This window comes from Thunnus maccoyii, chromosome 14 (genome assembly GCF_910596095.1).
Source record: "Thunnus maccoyii chromosome 14, fThuMac1.1, whole genome shotgun sequence".
Classification (NCBI taxonomy): domain Eukaryota; kingdom Metazoa; phylum Chordata; class Actinopteri; order Scombriformes; family Scombridae; genus Thunnus; species Thunnus maccoyii.
Window position 1 is genome coordinate 18,673,062 of NC_056546.1, and position 24,618 is coordinate 18,697,679.

At 38.2% G+C, this 24,618-nt stretch overlaps 1 protein-coding gene across 2 annotated transcripts in view; it reads right to left on the reverse strand.

The window, feature by feature from the left end:
• The window catches only part of eys (eyes shut homolog), a 170,822-nt gene that overhangs the window by 42,036 nt on the left and 104,168 nt on the right, over positions 1-24,618 (reverse strand). For both annotated transcript variants that reach the window (XM_042433937.1, XM_042433936.1), the window contains 9 exons: positions 22,675-22,799; positions 21,944-22,068; positions 21,203-21,416; positions 15,826-16,016; positions 15,638-15,729; positions 12,915-13,065; positions 12,597-12,709; positions 11,937-12,178; positions 4,311-4,487 (listed from right to left, as the gene is read on the reverse strand). In XM_042433937.1, coding sequence (XP_042289871.1) covers positions 4,311-4,487; positions 11,937-12,178; positions 12,597-12,709; positions 12,915-13,065; positions 15,638-15,729; positions 15,826-16,016; positions 21,203-21,416; positions 21,944-22,068; positions 22,675-22,799 — 1,430 coding nt within the window. The remainder of the gene's footprint in view (positions 1-4,310; positions 4,488-11,936; positions 12,179-12,596; positions 12,710-12,914; positions 13,066-15,637; positions 15,730-15,825; positions 16,017-21,202; positions 21,417-21,943; positions 22,069-22,674; positions 22,800-24,618) is intronic.

The window sequence follows — 24,618 nt, forward strand, 5'->3', positions numbered from 1 at the left end:
ACTTCCTTCTGCAACAATGAGCCTTTGTCTCCACTCAAAGCAGTTGTTTTCGCTTAGCACCATTACTCATTCACTGACAAATATTGTTTACTATAGATGTTAATGTTGCCCCATCTTTTATTTTTCTATTTTTCCTCTGTAAGGATATTGTTCCCTATTGTCCCTATGGCCCTGTTACTCTGCACTGAGCCTAACAGAGCGTTCGTCCTTTTGTCAGTGCCTGTCACCTGTTCTCTCTCTAGCTCTCTCTCTCTTTATCTTTCTCTCTCCCTCACCCCACCTCCTTGCATTTCTCTTCTCGAGCTGACAATTGAAGTCCAGGGGGAGACTCGCGTGTTTGCTTCGGGGAGAGGTGTAAAAAGGGGAGCGGAGAATAAGGAGCAGGTCTGGTGAAGAGATTCTCCGCATCTCAATGCATGTCTTTTGGTTCTCTTCTGATTAACTTTGTCTGTTTGATCTCTGGAGTTTTCTTTTCAGTTCCTATCCTCTGATGTGAAAAAAAAGATGGTGCACTATGAGCCAGGAAACATTACTAGATAAAAGGCACTGTGCCCTCTGCTTTCTGAACATTCATCTCTCTTCATGACAAGACTCACAGTCTGCTTTCTGGCTTCTAAGTGCTGCAGCGGTGAAATATTGTAAATATGACTGAGAATAAAGAACTGAATAGACACTTATTAAACACAACTAATTAACTTAAAATGATGATTACGTTTTGTCTTTTACTGCAGTGTTCACATCCGATCTTGAGAGTGGTGAAAGCTGGTTAGGAGTGAGGAAATGATGGCATTGTGTTGTCACAGCAGTCATTATTTTTCAAACTAATCTACAGAGTAAATCTGTGAAGACTTGGACAAGCAGTGACTTAAGATCAAAGCGGCCAGATAACTGGTGGCAGTGGATATACGAGGCAACTAAAATGATGGGGTGGAGGTGAAACGATTTTGCTAGCTTGACATCAAGCACAATCTAATTCACTTGACACACATCACATCTGATGACTTGAGGCATTCTTCCGATGTGATCCTCCTCTACCTACCTAGCTCCACTGAGATGTTCTTCATCTGTCCCTGGTGAGTTATATATATATATTTCCATCTTTTCAAATCCAAAATAAAAATTCCATGTGCATATATCCCACAGGTTCTGTTTTATTATTTCTTATTTAAAAAAAATCTAAAAAATCATTTTAAAAACACATTTTAATACAGAAATGTATTGATAATGTTTGATATGCAAACTCGTTCTCTGTCCTTTGCTATTCATAGTGTTCACTGCACAAAGAGGGAAATGGAAAATACTAATCAGAATACTGAGAGAACATTTTTTAATTATTGTATTGTTTGAGCGCAATTTCTTTGGTGTGTTTACCATGTTTATGAATGCAAGTCTTTTGTATAAAGTGTGTGGCTTTTGCCAATTTTAAAAATATCCTCAATCAAGTATTGAAAAGCTTCCAGGGAAAAAAAAAAAAAACATGACTGAAATATATACACCTTAGTTCCCTACAGCTGTGTTCTTTTTGTTCATGCAATGTGCTGTTTTCTAAAAAGACAACCCAAAAAACAAGCATTAATTCAAGTATGGGGTAGCATTCTAAATTGCTTTGCAATTATCTTGCTGCTCTGTTCTCAAACCTATCATTGGACTGTTTCAAATGTTTTCTAAATAATGTCTCCTAAACTTTCCAAAACTCAAACCACTCAATTCAACACCAAATGATTAATTGGCTAGTGCAAACACACACACAGGACACAATTATATGTGAATGGAAAACTGCTGCTATTTTTCAATTTATTGAAAAACATCTAATTGGAAATGTGTTAATTGGAAATGTGTGAACACTGTGTCAGACAACATGCTGTATATTTGTCTTCAAACACTACCATTGTCTTCGTGCATTTAAGGCTTAGCTGGTTGACCTTTCAAGTGCACCAACCTTTAATAAAGCACCAATTTAGAGTCCTAATAGGTTCTGAAGGCCAGCTAATTAATAGCTCCTTAAATACAAAGATTTAAGTCTTTGGTGCAACACTACGGCACTCAGAAGCATCATGGGAGTCCAATGTCAGCTCAGAGAGGGAAAAGTCAAGCTATTATTACTCTAAGGAATGGAAGACTTTTAAGTATCTTCATGCACCATGGCTTACACCATTACAAGGCCTTAAGAAACCAGAATGAATACTTAACAGATTTTTCCATTTACTGTATGATTTACTGTATGTGAAGAAGATGTAGAAGGTACTAGCATCAATTGTAAAAGAATATATTACAACATATATTACTAACATCACATACTTTGAGTAGGGACACTATGAAGCCTGGATTTGAGCTTACATCTCACTGCCATTTTTGTCTGTCACTGAATTTTGATCAAAGGAGAGGAAGCGTGGGTGAGCCCTGTCGTCTACTGCAATGCGCAATAAGTCTGTAAATGTAAATGAGAGGCCATGAACTTGTCGATGATGTCACAGATAAGGGGTTAATCTAGGTTATGCCAGCAAGATAAATGCTGTGATGTCTGTGCCCGCTTGGTGCAGAATCAATCACTGGTGATCACCACACAATCCATGGCTCCACTGATACTCTTCTCTTATGTCTATTAGAGAATGTAAAGCTCAAGGCATTGGCTTCACCCCTTACTTTAGGTGGCAGGTACATAATATATTGCATGTATACATACTTCCAACATAAATTAAACAAAGTTCTCATGGCTCAGCTGTCTCAACCCCTTAAAAAATGACCACAAATCTACCGACTCCTTTCCTTCTCCAAAAACAATGCTCTATTGTTATGAGGGTCTACTCAGTGGCTGTCTGGCCTACCTATCAGAATCTCTTTCTGTAACAAAAGAGAGTGTGTGTGCAGGTGTGGGAACAAAAGAGCTAGCAGGAGGTAGACGTACAATGTAGAGCTCAGGGTTGATGTAAAGGGTCAGCCCAATCCTCGCTCCCCACGCTAGCAACCAGCTCTTGCCTTCTGATGAGGATTCTTTTGTTCGCTATCAGGTTATAGCTCAGATCGTCAACAGTGAGACAACAAAACAGACTGCAGTAGCTCACAGCCATCCACCAAAAGCAAATCTGTTCTTGTCCTTCACCGAAGACCCGCATGCTTCTCTTTTCCTATATCTTTTCTAATCACATGACCTCCTCATACATCTGGAGACTTTGTTTGAGGTTGAAAGCTTTTTTACGGTTAGGAATATGTCTAAATAAATAAAATGACCCGCATATATCTTAGTGGCAGCTGTGAGCAGAGCTGGTCAAATTCTCTTCAAGAAAAATAAGTCTTAGTGCTTCCTTGCCTCTCTCCTGTATCCTTGGAAACATGTACATCTTTGTGTCCCACAATTCCCTGCAACAGCAATAGATGAGTCATGGTGCCAGTGTCCCCAAGCGACTTCTTTTTATCAGTCCAGTGATTTTTAATATTAATATTAAGGATTGATAACAATACATGTGTTTCGTAAAAATGAAACACCACAGGCGATTGATTTAATCCTCCCCTTTACTCGTCTCTTGTGTAATCGTCTTCAACATTGTGAGTATGTTATTGAACTTAGATCCATTCAGATTTCATTTAATATTTCCTTGTTTGTTGCTGGCTTTTCTATGACATCATAGTCGTATTTTTTAAGTCTCAATGCAATCAGTGGCTGATAATCAAAGCACAGACTGGCAAATCATTTCTGAATTATAAGTGATCTAAAGACCGAAGAGGTTGAGAGCAATAATGGTAGTGATAAGCAATAACAAGGGGGCAAGTTTTTCAGTCAAGTAAATGCCCCCTATTCAAAACATGTCTAGACAGCATCCAGAGCTCACAGAATAGACTGGCTCTTCTCTTTTGAGGGGCTCACATCACAACAGAAATGCTTTAAATCACATTTTTGTTTTCTGTGAGTAAACTCTACTGTAGCTGCACTGGAATAGAAGGAATAGTTTGAGTAAGTTATAAGTTGCATGATAGAGATATTGCCAGGTTAGATTCTAACAACTACAGTATAAATCTACTGTATATCTGTTGCATATTGGTCACTGACAAAAATACAGATGCAAAATGCACATTTATCCTTCATACAAGGCAAAGCAGCATCATATTAGCCACTAAAACAACATTATTTAAAGCACTAAGAGATGATGGCATGCACTTTGGAATATAACAAACAACCTTCTGCACTCACAAGGACATTCAACATAATGGGCATATAAATATGAATATACATATTTTTCTAAGCAGTATCTATACATGCTTTCACAGTGTTGAAGTGCTCTAAAACCGTTGTGATAAAAAGAGATTGTACTCACTGTAGAGGATGGTGCCCTGTGTAGACCTTGTTTTCACTGTCAAATAGAGAATAACAGTGGTGTCCTTGACAGTAGCAGGTAGATTATTGCTGTCATCAGAAGACTGGAGAAAGGATGCAAGAGGCTGCAGCTCCAAATAAGATGTGCCATCAAATGATGGGATATATACTGTGGTATCTAGAAATATAAAACAAACACAAATATATGAATTAAATGCATTTAAATTGAGTGAAAAAATGAGTAGAACCATAATATTCCTTAGAAACATTTTTACACTTTTGTACTTGAGATATAATACAATTCCACTGATATCTACCAAATGAGGTATGACATATCTTGTTAGAGCAATGCCCTACAGCGCTTGCATTAGTAAACAGAACAGCAAGAATTGGCCGGTCGGTGCCTTTGCAGCACTGATAGCTCGCCTGTGAGCAGAGTCAGCAGGGCCCTGTCAGGGCTACATGCTGGTGTGTTATTTCCCACCGGATGACAAAGGGGTATGACTTTAAGGAGAGGTGGAGGAGGTACCCTCTCAAGTCATCAACTCCACAAGTCAGTGATGCTTTTCCACAAAGGACACTGTATGGTGGATAGCTTGCTGTTCAGGTGCATGACAGTCAATTCAAAATAGGCCACCCCGGCCTCCGCTCAGAGGATTCTGCCTTCAGAGTCCAGCTCTCAAGGAAAACTGCAGTTTATTCTCAGTTGAGAACTCATGATGTACAGTATGAGTAGGGCTCAAAAAATGACTTTTTATTGTAAGAGTGACAGGAATATCCTGTCCTGTGTTCACTTTTTTGGTGCTTTGATGTTGGATCAAATGGATTTTTAAAGGAGACCTGTGAATGATTGACAACATTTAGAACAGAATAGAGAGTAAAAGAAAAGCAACACAAAGAGTGAGAAGTGTCATATACAGTATATTTAGCATAGTACTGTTGTGGCCTCAAGGTTGGGAGTTTCCATGATTAGCTAGTGATGGTATAGACAAGCTGATGTTCAATCATTTACATGCAGGAAGAACTTACTAGAACACATGTAAATTTTACAATTAAGTGTATATGTTTATAGACTCAAACTGAAATCAGGTTAAAGCTTATTCCAATATGAAACGGGCTACTGGGACAAACATAGAAATATCCACCAGCGATCCCTCCTCTGCTGCCTTTCCTGAGGTTTCTTCCAATTTTTCCCTGTTAAAGGATTTTTTTTTCAAGGAGTTTGTCTTTGAATTGAAGGTCTAAGGATAGAGGATGTTGTGTTGCTGTACAGATTGTAAAGCCCCTGAGGAAAATTTGTAAATGGTGATACTGGGCTATACAAATAAAATTGACTTGACAAGCATCTGATGACAAATACCTTCCACTATTTACTGGAAAATTCAAATTTGCACTCCCTTACATAACATTGCTTCAAGATTAAGAAAAACAATACACACTTTTGTGATCATTTCTCTCCAATGTGTTGCCTACTATTGAATAGTCATGGAGCAGATAAGTATGTGGCTGCTGCTCTTTTTCATAATTTACCGGTGGACAGCTTGATCTATGAGTAAGACACTGGTGGACAGAAATATTCTTGCAACAGGTTTATTCATAGCAGCAGGGATAACGTAATTCCTGGGTATCAGTCACTCATGTCAACAACCCATCCTGAAAATGGTCTTAACGAGGCTGTGAAAAGGAGCCGTTATATAATAAGTGAAAATATCAGCAAGGTCAATTGCAGGGTTTGACAATAAGGACTGCTCAGTGGCCTGTGGGCCAGTAAGAAGCTAACTTGGTCCAGTTTAATGATCAATCACCAGACCAACACCAGAGAAGGTTGGTCTGGTTGTACCATTTCTCAAATGGTCATAATCATGTTATCTCTGCTTGTGTGCTCTGCCACTTTCCCACTCTTGCTCTTTTTGTGGCCAATTTGAGTGGATGACTGTCCTGAGTTGTGCAGAAAATTACGTGGAGAGAGACATGACAGCCAATTCTTCAAATTACAAAGAGAAAATAAAATACTGTGTTTCTTTTGTTTCGGAAGGTTTCCTTGGGCTGAAATGATGAATCAATCCTGTAATGTTTGTTGGCAATTTCTGAGTAAGGCAGATTGTGCTGGCTCATTTTTAAAGGCGCCAGCAATTACAACAATAACACACTGATGCCCACAAAAAAGAGCTGGCAGCACCTAGCCAGTGTGTTGGCAAAGCAGGAAGCTGACAACGCCACATCAGGTCCCATTAATGTCAGACACAAGAATAGAGAGGCAACACTGTAAAAAGACTTGTGTTTGCTTTTTAAAATTAATTGATTATTTCTCCTGAACATGTTTACACGAAAGATTCTATCTGGGCCTGATTTATGAAGATATTACCTGCACTGAGGACCAATTCATTATATATAATTTGATTTTCTTTTTTTCTTACACATCAAATTCATTTAAATTCAGTTGAATATTATATTAAAATGCACAAATAAAAATAAACTTTATTTTGTTTTAAAAGAATATGGGTTACTAGTAGTAGGGATGATGTGGTATATGTGAAACAAGAATTAACACATGAATGAAGACAGAAATCTGCTAAATTTACCATATTTTATAGGAAATCTGTTCTTTAAAAGATGAAGGGAAAAGGTAAAAGCTAAATATTGTTCTGTAATATTTTACAAATGACACAAGGAACATTAAAAAAAAACATGCGTAGTCTTATTTGGATGAATGTCGTGGTTAGCTGTTAGTTGTTGAAAGGACATAGATGGGACAAAACTGTGCTCTCAACCTTCATTTTATTATTCCTCTCTGGCCAACATCCTACATCACAGCTTCAAATATATGAGAAATAAGGACATAAAGTAATGAGCTGTAGAAGGAGGTCATGATCAATACAGACCAAGTCTGAATAATTTCCTGCCTCAATGGTTTCGTCTTTTATGCCTACTTCCTTACCTTAAGCAGCCATTTACTCCATAACTAATTTTTGTGATCACTTAGCTTTCAACTGAATGCTTGCATACCTGACAGATTGTCTTTGGCAAGGTCTACGACCTACTGTGCCGTCTTTGAAGAGACAATTTATCATAGCTTAAGACTCTGACATGACCAGATGAACTGGCTTCATCTTGACAAAACCTGTCTTATGGTTGGCTACTTGATATCAAACACTCACTAAACCACAAGTCAGTGGCCTGGATTACGGTACAGCCTACCAGAGGTACAGCCTCGGGTCCAAACATTAGAGAGCGAGACTCAGAACTCATATATGCTGAGCCTCTTATGTGCAGACTGCACGTATAATACAGACTGAAAAATAAGTCTGACAGTCACTTTGGAAAAACACATCATAGTAGTGATACAGTTGATAGAGTGAAAGTGTAAAGTTGTAGTCTTAATCTTGCACTGACTAGAAAATGTAGGATTCACTGGTCATCTATGTTTACATTAAATATAAATATAAACATATACATACTATATACTGTATACTATACTGCTGTTTTGATCTTGAATGTAGTTGTTTCAATCTGAATTTAAAAACCTAACCAGACACGGAGGCTGCAAATGAGCTTCAGCCAGAAGCCGAATATACTGATAAATATATATTTCATCAATTGCATTTCTTCTTCCTCTGCCACAATATTTATCTGTGTTGTGCCTGCTCAATAAACAAATATAATATGCACTTTTATAACATTGGCATTCAAAACACTGTGACACTTGTTCTTGAAGAAAACAACTAATTTTTGTATTAAATTAGCTGTGTATCTCTAAATATGATTTCTTATCTGTATAACCTACAGTAAGTAGTCGATATGTGCTTCATTATATATAAAGACACGTCAAAGAATCAACAGTTTCATTTGAAAACATGTATTACTGACATTAATCTGCTTTAACAATAATATAAGAGGCAGCAGAGCCTCATGCACATCCTAATATTTCCCTTAGATACATACAGTATGACATGTGAGCTTTTCATCTAGGACACAAACAAGTCCACGTCATCAGTTGCTTGGGTGGGATGACATATCTATAAACAACTCAGAGCAGGGGTGACTTGCTATATCCTTCTCTTGTGGCTATTACTTAATTCAACAAGATGTGAGGACAAGGTTGTCACCAAGCAAAGTTGCCGCAGCAATACACATTCACAGACTTTGTCAACTTGTAAACAGCCTCTGGACTTCTTCTGTGGGCGATCAGAACTAGTGTTGCAAAGCACATCAGTGGATGAGTGCTCATGTGAGATTGCACTCTGTTAAACCTGAGAGACTGAACTGCTTTTGAGGAGAAATTCCTCAAACTCAGCAGAAATGAATCTAAAAGGCCACTGCCGGTGTTTAAAGGGAAGTTTATGAGTGTAAGAAGTTAAGGGATGAGCAGGAAATTACTTTATGGTCATGGAGGGAAAAAGCTGAGGATAAATTCCATGATTTTTCCACAACTGATTAGAAAAAAAAAGTAAAAAATATAATTACATGATCGTGAGAATGTATTATTAAATCAAGCATAAATCTGATTAATTATATATACATACTGCATTAATTTCCAATTAGTGAGAATAGCCTTAAGATCACACATTGTCATGCAGGCAACATATTCAAGCTGCAGTCACATGTGACGATATCCTGTGGTACACTAAAGCTGACAGCTGCAACAGGGAAAATAAATGAATGAGTGAATCAATGGATGAATCACATTCCTTTTTCTCTGCTGGCCGTTTAATAGTTGGCCAGGACATTTTAATAATTGGCTTAGAAAAGCACCATCTCTGTCATGTAAGCTTTCCTCGATGTACCTGTCTCCCAAGGGAAAACAAATGAGAGTGAAGTCATAAAAATAGCATCATTTTTGTTACAGAGCCTGGAGAGACAAATAACATTTCAGTAGATGACTTAAACACCTGTAAATTAGCAGTTTTGGAACACATGGCAGAGGTGTCAAATAAGGGTGTCAGGTGCACACAGCCTGCTCAAGCCATGTAAATGATTGTTAACATTAGCTTTAAGCGACATTCTGTCAGATTTCCATGTTTACCGTAAATACAAAATTATGCTCTCAGCTTAAATCATGTACCAGGGTTACCAAGGTGAAGATCAATCCAGATTCCATTATTGAAACCCTTTACGATGGTAATAAGAATTTCCATTGCTTGAAATATTCCCCAGGCTTAAAATGTACAGCAGCACGTATGACATTTGGTGGCCACTGTTATCCAAAGCTCCTTATTCAAACCCCATGAGTGAAAGCATTGTAAGCATATGTAGTGCAATGCTCTGATATGAGTTGCAGAGTAATTGGGTTTTACATGAGGGAGCATGCATGGGCCACCCCCCTTTGTTACTGTTGCTACACCTGTAAAGCTTGAAACAATGGGTTCCTGACTTCAGACGGAGGTAAACAATAGCAGTCTTCTCCTTTCTAGCCGGCAACTGTTTTCACCACAAGAAATGACAGCTGTTGGCAGAATTCATCAAACGTTGTGTCTGGCTGATGGATAATGTTTTCTGTTAACTTGTTTTAAAATGACAATCTTCTAAAAAGTGTGCATGGATGGCTAGAAATAGCACAGCATTGTGGTGTAGAGCTAATTAGTCCCTGTATGTACTGCATGATGTACAGTACATGTAAGGAGAAATGATCAGACTGTTATTTTCATTCCTAAATAACCCTGTTTGGCTGATTTGCTTACAGACTTATTCGTAGTTTCAAAGAATTTGTTTCACTACAAGAGAGAAGGCTTTTAGGGTACAGATTACAGACATGTTTGGCAAACGTAACATTATATAGGTGTAATACGTTTGGCTGGGATTGCTGAAGTGTAAACTTCCCCAAATCAAAAAAAGCTCTGGTAGATTGTGGTACCTGCTTCCATACTGTGGGGAAATACCTACAGTGTAGAGTTGAAACCATCAGATGATTAATTGATTAGTTGATTGTTAGAAAATTAATCGGCAACTATTTTTGATAATTCAGTAATTGTTTTAGTCATTTTTAAGGAAAAATGCCAAACATTTTCTGGTTGCAGCTTCTCAATTGTGAGGATTTGAAACTTTTATGTGTCATACAGGATAGCAAACAAAATATCTTGAATTTTAGACTGTAGATCAGAAAAAAGAGATTTGAGGATGTCATCATGGGCTTTAAGAAATTATAAAGGGCTTTTTTTTAACTGTTTTCTGACATTTTATAGAGAAAATGATCAATTGAGTAAATACTACCTTTGTTTTTAAATGTAATCTGTAAATCCAGAAATGAATGATGTATTCCTTAGCTTTAAAAGTAACTATTGGTTACTACTGTAGGTAGCAGCTGGACATGCTAACAATTGCAGCTTAGGTTTGAGTAGACAAGCAGATAGTTTTATCCATTCCTAACACTTTTGCTATTGTATTTTGGTTTTGGGAAGGCAAAAAAAGACCTATACCATGACCTGGATAACTGAGAATCTTCACTGCTACGCATTATGGGATGAACACCCTTAGAAAGGTGCAGGGGAATGACCAGAAAACTTGCAAGCTATAGGAATCCACCTATGCTTCAGCTTGAGATGCTTTTGGACAAAAAAAAACAAGACTTCACACTCCAAACTCTTTAAATGCTTAGTATCACTCTTACTTACAGCCCCATGCACACCGCTTTGGGATGTGGAGAAATCCAAAGCTTGACAGGCCTGCTGTGCCTAGTTATGAATGCTAAACTATGATTGAAAAATCAAATCACTGAACAAACAGTCGGTTTGAGATCATTTGCTTTCCAGTCATTATTGCCTGTACCTAAATCCTCCTCTATAGAAACCATAGCTGATTTAACACATGTAATTAGCTAGCAACACATTTAATCTATCTATTTAGTGGGACCTTTTAAATCCATGTTGGAGAGTAAATTATGTAGCTACAGTGTAGAGCAGGAAAATGAACATAGCTATCATAACACGTATCTGAAAAGTCCTTCATCTGTGAGCAGCTTAGCTTTCCTTATCAAGCAGACACAATTAAATCACAAATCTAGTGTTAATGCCGTCGTCACTGACAGAAAATGACTACAATAGCAGAACACAGGATGCTTTTTTACACACTGTCAGAGCATATCATGCAAAGCAAGGAAAGTAAAAAAGGAACATACATCACAAGAACACTGAAAAGAAATCTGCTAAGGAAAAACTTGTTAATATGTGCGTCTAGTACTGCTGTCTCCTTAGTATTAGTGGTTGGTACAAAATAAATATTTCTGGTGGGGACAGGGGTTGAGAGCTTTAGCTGAAGCTTGAGCAAGCGCTGCAAGGTCACGTTCTCATTCTCAATGAGCATTGGAGGTGAACATGGACACACGGTGATGGTTCAAGCTGCTCGTATGGATCTTTCATTTCATTAATCATATCCTGAATAATTCACATCACTCAAAATTCTGACTTTATTCTCCCTCATAGTGAAACCTATTAGCCAAAGAGGCTCAGCATATATTAACTGACATAATTTGTTGGCTGGCTCTTGATGATACCACTGTGGAGGTCACAGTGTAGTAGGTTTTTAAGCTTTTTAGTATGTGTGTGTGTGTGTGTGTGTGTGTATGTGTGCTACAGCATTAAAAAAAACTGGGAAACACTGTCAGCGAATAAAAAACAAAAATTCCCAAGCCTACCTTTCTCACAAAAAGTTCCAGTAAAATGAAGAGGACAGTGACAGGAAGGGAGAGTTACTCCAGGCAGCTGTGGCTGATGACACGTTCCTCCGTTGCGGCAAAGACCATCACGGCAAGGTTCGTGCAGAGAATGTTTTGGCGTTTGTGTGGGAGCTGCCACTGTTGTTGTGTGAGAGGTGGTTGATTGAGTTGTCAGACTTGGGGAAGTTGTTGTGGAGGCTTCTATGGCATACAAAGTATCTCTGAAAGATTGACCAAAAGTCTCAATGGTTAAAATGGACAACAATCCAATGTAGCTTAATTTATGCATTATTTGCTTTTAGGTAGAAATATTTTTGAGCACCATCCCGGCCAGAGAGGAAAACCGGATTGCTATTTGTCATAATAAGTGGTCAAATTTTCCCCAATACATCAGACCAAGCAAAATATGATTACTGGTGCTTGTGCTATACTAAATGATCTAACTGTCAAAAGACAAACACACAAACATAAGAAGGAGATACAGTAGTTTTTAACTGATCCTTGGTATTGGAAAGTTTTTGAAGTGACTTTTCTTTTTTTTTTTTGCCAAGTACAACTCAAAACAAGTTAAGCAGCAAGCAGCAACAAATACTGGGTGTAAATTAAATGAAAAGAGGAGATCATGTTGTTTGACTTTACCTGCATTGGTCTACGTTGCTGCTGGCGATGGCATCGGATGTATAGAAACTCCTTAGTCTATTAATTTCAATTATTTCAATGCAGCCGGTATAGTTGATAAAAGGTTTCGCTTTCTGAGGGAAAAAAAACAATCTTTTATTTAGACATTTGATTCGCTTATAGCAGTTCTTTCCCTATCTTGCACTGTTTTTTATTATGATGCAATTTTAGCAACACATGATGAAATAATCCTCTAACTTTTATGCATGTAGCCTATGTCTTATAGCTCCATGTTATTTCAGTAGGTTGGTGAGAAACCACACAGTACTAAAGTCTTACCTGATTGGGCAGATAATGTTGAGGCAGACCACCTATGAAGATGTGGTTTGTTCTTTGTATCATGTGTCCCAACCAGTAATTACTGGCTGTACTTTTGATTTTCTCATGACCAGAAAGAGTTATCTCCACTTCACAAGGGGTCAAGTGTTGTCTGTGGAATAAGAACACTTTAGGTCAGATGTAAAATAGACACAGATACAGTAGCTGTTTTTTTCCAAATTAAAAGATATGGCTGGTAATATTTAATATTTTTCTTAATGTCAACAAATCTCAGATGCAGAGCCAAACCAACAAATGATGCGACAGATCTCATGGAAATAAAAATTCCCATACATTTTAAACAGGGCCATGACTTTTGTAGCCTTGCTGAGAAAATAATTTAATGGAACCTCTTTTATCACCTTTCAAGAATTATAGCTCTAGCTGACATCATGACTAAAAAAAATCCTATGCAAAAAGTTGATAATAAGGGAAGTCAGAGGGAAGTTTTCTACAGCTGAAAAACTATTTTCAAACTCTAACAACAGGCAAAATGCCTCTAAAATGACCTTACTGTTGCATCGACTGGCAGGTTTCTTGCAAATAATATAATCAACCATTAACCATTAATCACCAATCATTACATATTAATCTCACGTGTGTTTTGACAGTAAAAAATGTACGTCTGTGTTTAAAAGCACCTGGCCATGTGAAGTTCAGGAATTCTTATAATTGTCTGAGAAGCAGAGTGAAATATCGAATACTGGAAAAAAAACTGTGGTCAATATGTCTAATTGTTTTGTTTACTCTGCTGATACATTAATTAATCACAGTACTTTTCTAAGGTGCTCCTTTTTGTTTTCTCTAGGTGCCTTATGCACTATTTTGGAACCACCCCACAGCCATTCATAGATTTCAAAAACCAATTCTCCACTTTGAAACAACAGGGGAGAGCAGATAATTACCGAAGTGCAGATTCTGGACTAACCATCTGCAGCTTGAGGGTACTCAGGCCACAGATGCACAGTCTCCTCTCCAGCGTCTCCTGATACTCCTTGTTCCCCGAGTGGAAGTTAGGAGGTCCACGAAGCAATCAAGTCTGATTTGTTAAGCCTGTACTTTGCAGGCTGTTGCATATGCCGGCTAAACACTTGGGGCACTAACTCCAAGCTGCATAAGTCCTTCCTCTTGAGCCAGCGTGGAGAAGCGGTTAATTTAGAAGCAGTCTGCCAGAGCGGCCTGGCTAGCAGCCAGAGGGCACTGTGCTCACTGTCCTTGAGAAGTCAGCCCCACTGGGTTTCTATTTAACATATTGAAAAGCGTCTTTGACGGGAAGATATATTAAAAGTCTATAATGAGTTAGGTGGTGACGTTGAGGATGGCCATGGTGTTGTAGCTCTGGGTCAAATTAGACAAAGATGGACGGACTCGGCCATCAGACAATTACAAAGAATTTGCTTTGTGACACCAGAAACCATTTTTCCATACTCCCAACCCTCTAGTTATGACAGCTCTTTTTCTCGCAATGTCTCCAAGGGGTTGGTACAGAACATTATGATTGATTCCATCTGCTGTTGTATTTTTCTTGCAGAGAAAAAAAAAAAAAGCAGGGGTGGAGCCTTGTAGCCTTGATTGGCCTTTCCAGATGCACTTACATATTTGGGGCAGTGCTGCTTTCTGCCAAGAAACACGAGGCAACCTTCCCAGGCTGCTTCACTTCAACAGGAAATCATTTGTTCACCTCTGGCACAGTATGCTCATAATTACCTCCATTACCTCACCTTTTATGTCTTTTTGTATTTTAAGATTTTAAAATTCAGAAAACCTAACTTCAATTCCTTTTCAATTTCTCAATCTCAGACTTTTAAATTAATCTAACAATAAAGGAACAAACAGAACTTCTGAGGAAGAAAGAAAGAAAGAAAAAGAAATGGCCTCTTTGTGCAATGCTAATGAAGTCTCTATAGTGTCTCCTTAAATGCAAAATAAACTGATTGGATATGAGTTGAACATTAGCCGCTTTGTTTCAGCTTCCAGCTCATATATAATAAACTTTGTGTCTTGAAACTAAACCACAATCTCTCTCATGTCAGAGTATAATGGAGAGGGCTGACAGCAAGATTTCACATGGGCTTAGCAACAATATAACTAAAGGGGCCGCAGCCTCACTTTAAATCATTTAAACATTGATTTTGTGCTCAGCTCTTGCTTGTTAATCTTTTCGTAATGAAAAACTGCAAATGAAGACTTTAGAACAGCCAATAAAACATGGTCAGTGATCACTAATGCATTTTAATAGGCACATTCTGACGTTTGTTTTAGTTCTTTAAAATGTAAGCCCATTTGCCCATTCGTAATAAAATCTAAATTCTCAGTCTGGTGATTCCTGTCAATTATATGTGTCTCTCCCTCCGGTATTAGTAACAGCCATTCTCTTAAGAAATTCTGTCACACTTGAAATGAATGGATAACTATGGATCAAGTTAATACCACCTGAGGTGCTAACACTATTTAAAAAAACATTGTATATTACTAAAACCTAAGAAGCTTATGGTTGTGAATATGCCTCTTTTTTCATATATTCTTGCCTGAAGCAGATTCCTAACATTTTGTGTCTGTTTTGTTAATACAACCAGTAAATTAAAAACTAAATTAAAATGGCAACTTATTTACTTTTGATATAACATGTTTTTTTTTTATTCTCACAATGCAGCAAGGTTAAAGTAACACAAAAAAGAACATACCTGATGTTAACAATGTGTACTTTGCCATCATCAACATGAATTAATGTACTGATCCGTGTAACCTCCTCTTCTTCATTACAGCAAAAGGCATACTGAAACATAAGAGTGAGAGTTGAAAGTTATTGCTCCATGAACTACAAACCTAACAAATAATCAAGCTTTAACAACTATTTGAGGTGAGTTTTTACCTGCAAAATCCCGTCCAAGACAAAGAGTTTCATGAAAAAGAAATCCCCGTTAGCTGGTCCTTGGTCCACATATAGTATAGTTCCCTGGGCCACTTGAGTTTGAAATCTCACAGTAATGTTGTTGAGTGTTCTGAGGTCAATACCCTCAAACTCCAGGTATGAATTCCCAAAGTACTGAACAAAGCTTGAATCTAGGAGATAAAAAAATATAGACAGCTGAAACGGGGGGAAAGGGTAAACAAAAGCAAGACAGACTGCAGTTTATGTATCTTTACTGTAAATTCTGCTGAGATTCTCTATTGATCCCTGAAAGAGGAATTCAACTTTTCACTCGTTTTCTCCACAGGGAGGTCAGAGCACAGGGTGAGATACAGAACAGCACCTTCAGAATTATTAAAGACTGAATGTCTGGCTAAGGACACCTCATCAAATAACCTTGGCAACATGGATAGAATGCAGCTAAAAAGCTGCAGTGCACAGTGCAAGGCAATGTGGTGTGGGAAGTAGAGGCAGAAAGTAGATAATTATTATTATGAAAGCAGAAGAAAAGGCTTGAAGGACTTTCGCTAGCATCACAATTTTTCCTTTTGCTCACTGTACAGGCATACTGTAAATAGTCTTATTTGCCAAAAAGCTGTGAAGCATGCAAATGGCAATATATTAGGCGAGAGAAGAGTCTTGGCTGAAATGAACGTATTCATACAAGTTTATTACATGCCTCATTTTATAGTGGAATAACTTGGCTTATATCATCCATGAGAATGGGCAATTATGGGATATTTCAGTAAAAGTCCCACTGCCCGCAAGCTTATTGGGGGTAGTGACGCAGACAAACTTAAAAGACTGACTCAGACTGCAATTGGAGGCAAGCATTAGTGGTACTCATGCTCAATATATTTCTCATTTGAAGGAAGTAGTGCGATTTGTTGCAGAAAAGTCAAACTAGAGAGCCTGTTAAAATGAAAAGCATTCCTGGTTGCACCTGTCTCATGCTCTATCTGTTCTTATCTGGAAAAAAAATCAAATCATTACACTAGAGAAATCAGCAAAGCTCCTTCAAAGTTGTTGCCATGATTAATCGAGCAACTCACAAGTGAGACCTTTATCAATTTTTGTTCCACATCGAGTCCTAATAGGCCAGACCCCCTTTGATCTGACAGTGGGGCCCCTCAGGGCATTTGGCATTTGGCAAACAAGCTAACCAAAATACCCCCATTTTCTCTGGAGAGCAATATGACCAAGACCCAGAGGAAAATCCCCAGACAAAAAAAAGAAGTGAGAATTATCAGGAGCAGACCTACTGTGATCTGTGAATTAATGAGGATAAATGCACGCAGCAACAATGCTGTGCTGTCTTCTGCTTCACTCCTGACAATGGGGTTTGCCAATGCTGATGATGGAAAATTACCCCTCAGAGACAAAGCTATTCATTAATTTTAAAGCCTTGTTTAGTCTGATGTAGTCTTTGATGCAGTCTGAGGCTGCTGCCAGGAGGCAGCATCGTGCCTCATTAGCTGTTAGCTTCAGTCTCTCCTTCAAAGGTCTCCTGTTTTTACCACTACATTCTCAGACCAGATTGTTCATCCACACGTCTCAAGAAACTAGTCGGACTTAATCTAAATTGTAAATGTGTACAATTTAAATCATATACTTAAAAAAAAAGTTTTCAATATTTTGTTATGCACAGTATCTGTATTTTTTCTTTACTGATGTCATATTAACAGGTAAAAAAAAGGAGTTAACATAATGCTGACCAAGGAGTTTGTCACTACTGTGCTCTGTTCAAAAGCCTTTACTTAAATGTTTCAACAGGGGGGAAAGAAGTTGTCTCAGTGGGAATATTCCATTATATAAATCTTTTAGATCTGATTTAATTAGGGCCAGTCCTAATACATGTCCATAAAAGAGGTGAGAAAATTGATATGAGTCATATTTAATGTAACTTAGAAAGGTGGAAGGTGATGTTGCAGTGCAGACTGCATGTGAATGTCAGACAGGTTAAAGCACAAGATATTCCACTAGAAAAATATATTTGGAGAAATGTGAAGTTAAGATCAATTAACGTGAGGATAGACTTTGGGCAGTGACATTTAATTGATATAGACTTAATGTCCCATTTATTAAAAAGAAAAAGCCAGGATGTAAGTCCTGTTTTGTCCCTGATTTATTGGGTACGGTAATAGACTGACTGATTGAACTTGTCACAGGACAGAGATAAAATACTGCTGAGGACCATTCTTGGACCCTTGCAATTTCTGAGCCCTGGGGGAAGGCAAAAGGTCATTCCTTACCTACAAAATTGGCAGAAAAAGATGTCGTGTACTCAAGATATGTGATGTAAGAAGATTCAGTTGAAAATTATTATACTGCTGATATACACGGAGGAGTTGAATCCTAAATATAATATGGCTTTTTTTGAAAGCTAGTATCTAATTATATCTTTGTTGTCGAGCTTTAAAAATAACTGATGAAATTATTCCCAATTCACAGGTGATCCAACGCACAGCACTGACAGTTACTGTACAGGAGCACACAGGCCATAAACTGCAGCTGAAATGACAAATTTAGACGCTGCTTTTTTCATCTCACTGAGCCTTTCTTCCATGAATATTCATAATGGTGCACGCATCATGCGAATGTCATCATGACACACTGGCAAAGTTGTGCCACTGAATATATTAAAATGGTTACAGGTGCAACAACCAGGTGCCGCCAATGCAATTATAAACATGCTAAAATAAACTAGTGCTGCATAGAACAAATGCATGCATGTTAAACTGAAGGTTAACAAGGTGACTGTCTGACAGAGGGAAGCACAAAGACATAGTGCCTGTTTTAAATGACCCTGAGGCTAACTTCTTACTCATCAAGTTGATTTTTGAGGAGCGTACAGTAGGTAATTTCATTTCTGCTACACTTGGCTGCAAGATAACAGCTTCACCTTTGCTGCGGCGATCACTCCAAGTTGTGGCTTAGCCGCCGTAAGCCTCCCTCCACCGGCGGTGTCCTTTCTAGATTCCCATCAACTCTCATACCGTAGAGCTAAAATACTGTGAAGCTCAGCATTGCATGTACAGTGATGAAGAAAAGGGGAACACACAAGACAGTCATCTGTGTCCTTGGAATAAAGCTCCTTTTTTGTTCCTAGTTTGGACTTTTAAATGAAAAATTGACAAGAAAAATCAAGATTCTGACCAAATTCCCATGTTGTTTAGTTGTTTACACCAGTGTGACACAATAATTAGTATCCTATACAGTCAGTGTACCATATTAACTCCCCTCTGTATGTTTAAATTCCCATTGACTTCGTATATATCAAAGGTTGTGGAGCAGTCTTAGGTTGTCTGAGTCTATTTCAAGCAGCACCAAGGGCACTGCATGCTTTTAGATGGTGACCTAGTTAGATAAACTCATGAGTTTCTGGGTCCTCTTTACTTTAAAACTTATTTACTTTGATTATGCACTTATGTGTAAAAGAGTAAAGAGATGCTTTGGTGTGTCGATGTCGGGGTTTGTTTTTCTTTACCAGTGTCTTGTCTGTACATAATACAATGCACTGGATGAGGGCTGGATCAGGTGCAGCAGGGAGGACTCCATTATGTTTGGCCCACAGTGATTTTCGGAGTGTCGCACTGAATTGGTTCAAGCTCGTCTGTGTTCAATAGGTCTGTTTTACAGCTCTGTGAGCAGTTTCAAAGGTAGACAGACCTCATCTGTCAAGAAGTAACAATCTGCCCAGTCCTCTGAATTCCTCCTCTCACATAGATGACTGAATCCAATACCAGTAATGTATAACATATTGTGTTCTGTGTCTTTCATTTGAGTGTTAAAGGATATAGCTCAAATAATGATTGGACTTATCACTCTTTGAGATTATTGTTCTCAAATAGAAATATAAAAGCCATTTTAGTGGCAAATCCAAAACTACAGTTTAACAGGATTTTTTCCCCCCCACCACAGCTGTGCAAACTATGACAATCTCTCAATCAAACCTAATATATCATCACCTGCTATGTGCCAAAAGCTCTGAAATCACATTTGGAGTATAAACTCAGTGGGAGGCTCCTCTCAACTGAAACTGGCAAATCTTGTGCAGCAAAAATGATTGGTGGGAAGGACAGGGGAAGGATAGCTTGTAATTTGTTTAAAAAAAAAAAAAAAAAAATCCTGGACCACACAGAGTACAAATTGATTGTTGTAATGGCTTAGCTGAAATAATTTAGTGGCACTTCTTCGCACACATAATGTTAATGGAAGTAATAGCAAAGTAATGGGAGATATGACTTGATTGAGAAATGTTAATTTAAATTGACACACTGCCATATTTAAGGAACTGATCTATCAAAGGTTACAGGCTTCATTCTTAGTAGCGAACAACTGTCCCTGAAACAGATTCTCCATCTATAAGTCATGAGTCAGTGTTTTATAAAAATAATATAATTAATAATAAACTTATTGATCCAATTTCTTTTCTCATACAAGAAAGTTAACATTAAAGAAATAGCTCAACATTTGGGGACATTTTCATTTTATGCATTTACAAAAACAAGGTGTAAAGTGTTAATTAGTGAGCCAGAAGTGGCGTCAGAAGTGCTTGTCAGATGATCGAATAGCTTTGGAAACCCTCTCTCCCCGCACCTTTCCAGTGTCGGATTGGGGGGTGTGTGTGAAACTTTCCGAAAACTGACAATCTGACATTCACACCGCTTTATGCCATGACTGGCCAGCTGTGCAGAGGTGAGAATGGAGCCAGGGTTTGAACGTCTCTGTCTAGCTTTCTTTTTCCATTCTTGAATCAACTATTTCTGTCACTTTTCATGTATGAGTACCACATTATGAATGCCTTCCAGGATAATGTGCCTGATAATGTGTGCCATTATCCCAGTTTTTAAACAATATCACGTCTGTTTTCACTCCACCATTGAGTGTGGCCATTCAAAACAACTAAGTCCTGTGGTTGTTACCTTTGGACAGAGCCAGGCCAACGGTCCGGTTTCCTGTCTTTGTGTAAAGCTAAGCTAAGCTAAGCTAACTGGACGTTGGCCAGAGCTAAGTATTTACCATACAGACATAAGAGTGCATTGATCTTCTCATCTAACTCTAAAGCGAATAAGCACGTTACCCAAAATGTCAAACTATTGCTTTAGAAATACATAGAACAAACTTGAATGCATAAACAAGTTGAAAAAAAGCAATTTAAACTTAAACAAAAGTGAAACTCCTTGAAAGTATGCAGCCTTTGAAGTTGGACATGTCTTTCACAATTAGGAAAGAAAGAAACTAAAGTAAACCACATTTACATCTGTTTAAAAGAGAGCATAAGGATACCGCAGCAGACTTGGACCTACACTACATGCAGGCACAGTGTGGTTTATACCTGTGGATTGCTCAGCTGTTGGTGCTAGGCTGAGTGTTGGCGTCGGCACTCTGGGTGTAGAGCCGTGAGTGATGTTCTTGACTACAGTCGCCAAGGGAACAGTATCCGTAACGGGAGCAAGGCAGGTGACCTTGTTGATGCCATCTAAACAGGAATATGCTTCTGGACATGGATTCAACAGGCAATCATCATAGTTGTGCTCACAGTTATTCCCCTGTGTATGAAAAATAAACAGCCTGTAGATGTTTTGTGTAACTCTGGGATGAAATGCTAAATGGGACATAACATTTACAGCTTGAATAATAAAGTTCACATTAAGGAGGGCATATGGCATTACGTAACAAAAGCTAGGCATTTTTAACTTATAAACAAACCATCTGTAACCATCCATAAACCATCTGATTACTGATTATTCAAATTCAGATTCATTTTTGTATGTAGAACATTCAAATTCAAATACGTAACATTTCTCTAAAGCAGAAGTAGTAGTAACAATATTTTTTTAAGTCACACATTGTCCTTTTATCTGTACAAGAAAGGCATCTGACTTCCCAGTTTTGAAGTAATGATGATTTGACTATAAACAACAAAGAAAAAGACTATCACAAAATGTTAACAATTCAATAAACTACACACTCAGTGGTATATACTCAAGAGATGAAGGTGCAAGAGGGTAAAGGTTAATTTAAAAAAAAAAAAAAAAAAAAAGATGGAGAGGGAGAAATAGGTGGGGAGTCTCACCACAAATCCAGGACGACAGAAACAGGTGTAGCCATAGCCTGGATCATTCTGAATGCATATCCCCTGGTTGCAGGGCTGTGGAAGGCACTCATTAATGTCATCCTCACAGTGAAGGCCTGTCCAACCTGCCAGGAACAAAAGCCCACAGAGTCCCGTGGTGAGCCCAGGCTCTCCCACTTCCACCCTCTGAAGTGAATATCAATCAGATTCTCCTACATTGATTTGCTTCTTTTTGGGTTCACACACATACACAGACAAGAAAAGGCTTTCACTAAAGAGTAAGATGCCACATACATTTTAATGAGCCGAAGCAGTATCGTCTTTTTATCACTGTCTTTTTTAGTACTGTATGACTACAAATTTCTCCCTGGAGAAAAGAGGATGACTTTTGAATGGCTTTGAGGCAAAGAAGCTATGCAGGCATTATGGTAACCTTTTGTGACACTTTATATGGCCCCTTTCAATCAAATATGGGTGTGCTGTAAGTATTAAGATGGTTTACCTATGGCAAACTGTGCTCTACCACATCTGGGGCGTAGTAAGAGAATGCAGCTTTCTTGTTAACTTCAAGTACTGTTTTGCCATCAAGGCTATGTCTTAGTAATCATGTTCATGAGAAACAAAGGTTTCCTGTAACAGGCCTTATAAAGGGAGAAAAAAAACAACAAAACAACTAATTTGCCTCATTTCAAAGTAAATTGAAAAGCTCACAGGATGTCTGAGTGACTCACCTGACCTGCAGTGGCAGACGTAGCTATTAATAAGATCTTGGCAAATGGCACCGTTGTGGCAGGGAGCTGAGCAACATTCGTTAACTTCCACTTCACAGAAATCCCCCATGAAACCTGGTGGACAGCTAAGAAAACATATCATACTTTAAAACTGTGAGGCTGTCTGCCAGCGCTGTCACTTCCTTCTTTCCTTCTTGCGGGTCTGACACACTGCATCCAAGAGCTGCTTGTTTTCATTTTGTCAAAACTTCAAAAAAGTTTGTGGTGGCTTCTTATTTAGGATTATATTATTTTAAACAGATGGAAATCAACATTTATGGAATTTTAAGAAACACAGCAGTGGGATCAGTGGGACTGATTGAAGCCAATAAGCTCCCATTTACCTACAGTAAGTATACTGAACAATATAATGTGGGGAACACAGGGAATCAATAAAACATCCCACTTACCCTTCAAATTGGCTCATTCATGCAGTATTATCTCTAAAATTTCCTGTTTAAAGAATTCAGTTTTCTCATACATAAGAAACTCATACATTCATTATTATATCAGTAAAACATGTGGATTAGAATTTAATTTTACTCATCTACAGTAACCTGTAGCCTTGATAGCTGCATTATCCACCCAGAGATGTAAAAAAGGAGGATTTGGGGTAAACATTCACAAAAGTTTCTTATAATCATTCTATGGGGACATTTCTATGGGGAAATGTGTCTTGTAACGCATATCAGTGTATCTAATGCACAGTGATCTTTTAATGACATTATAGTTCTATAGAATATTCATGTTTCTGCAACTGGGTGTTGAATTTATAGTGAGTGATTACTGATCACACACACACACACACAGTGGGGTCCAAAAGTCTGAGACCACTTTCCCATTCAAATAATGAATGTTTATTGCATTATGCTTTACCTGAACAACTCAAGTCAGTAATGCACCAGTCGAACTTGCACACTATCAGCAAAATATTCATAATAAACCCACATCAACATTCACGCACACATGTGGCAAAGTACTTTGCTCTCTCTGATACTAACAGGACATTTTCATTCAAGCTGAATGACATTCTGAGAAAACACTGTTCTGCGTAGTTATCAGATGATTTTGCCATTGCACTGCACTCCACAGAGGGCCCTGGGTGTTCAGAAACTATTGACTAAATTAACACGGTGCTCTGCGCGTTATTGGCATCAGTGTTAATTAAATTAATTACAAAAATCAGCCTAAATGTTTGGCATGCTAAACAATACAACAAAACAACACTTGAAGGATTATTTTGGGTGTGCATAAAAACCCCATTCAAACACGGTGGTGGTTTTGAAGTGAGGAACAACTACGCTTTGAGCAAAGAGAGATACCACTTGATTCTGCAGATGCCATCCCCAGTGGCTTTAAGTTTTGTGGAAGAGAAGGCATTTTCCAGATGGACAATGAGCCTGATCATGCATCAAAGCTACCTTAGGCCACAGAGACCAAGCTCTGCTGACTTGCATGGATTTCTAATTCACACTCACCAGACCTCAAACCCACTGAACCTCTTTGGGAATATTTCAGAAAGGTACAGAAAATGCAAATTCTCACATCTACCAACGCCTGAATAAAATTCATGTTTCAGTAAGTGCTAACAAACTCTTGTTATATTCATGAAGCTCAAATTCCTCCTTGGGATTTTGACTTGTGTTGAAAACTTTGAGGTGCTGTTGATTTAATCACGTACAGTAACACCAAAACATCAGAAAACGGGCAAAAGGTTCCATGCATAATAACCTCTTAGCTGACCACCATTACAGAGAGGGAATGTGAGTGCTTTTGAGGCCATTTGCTGAACAGGTGCAGAATTGAAAGTGTACCACTTCACACATACTATGCTGATAAAACAACACTTTGTATTTCATGTTGTTTGGCCAAGAAATGGCATGACTGATTTTATATTTTAGCCCA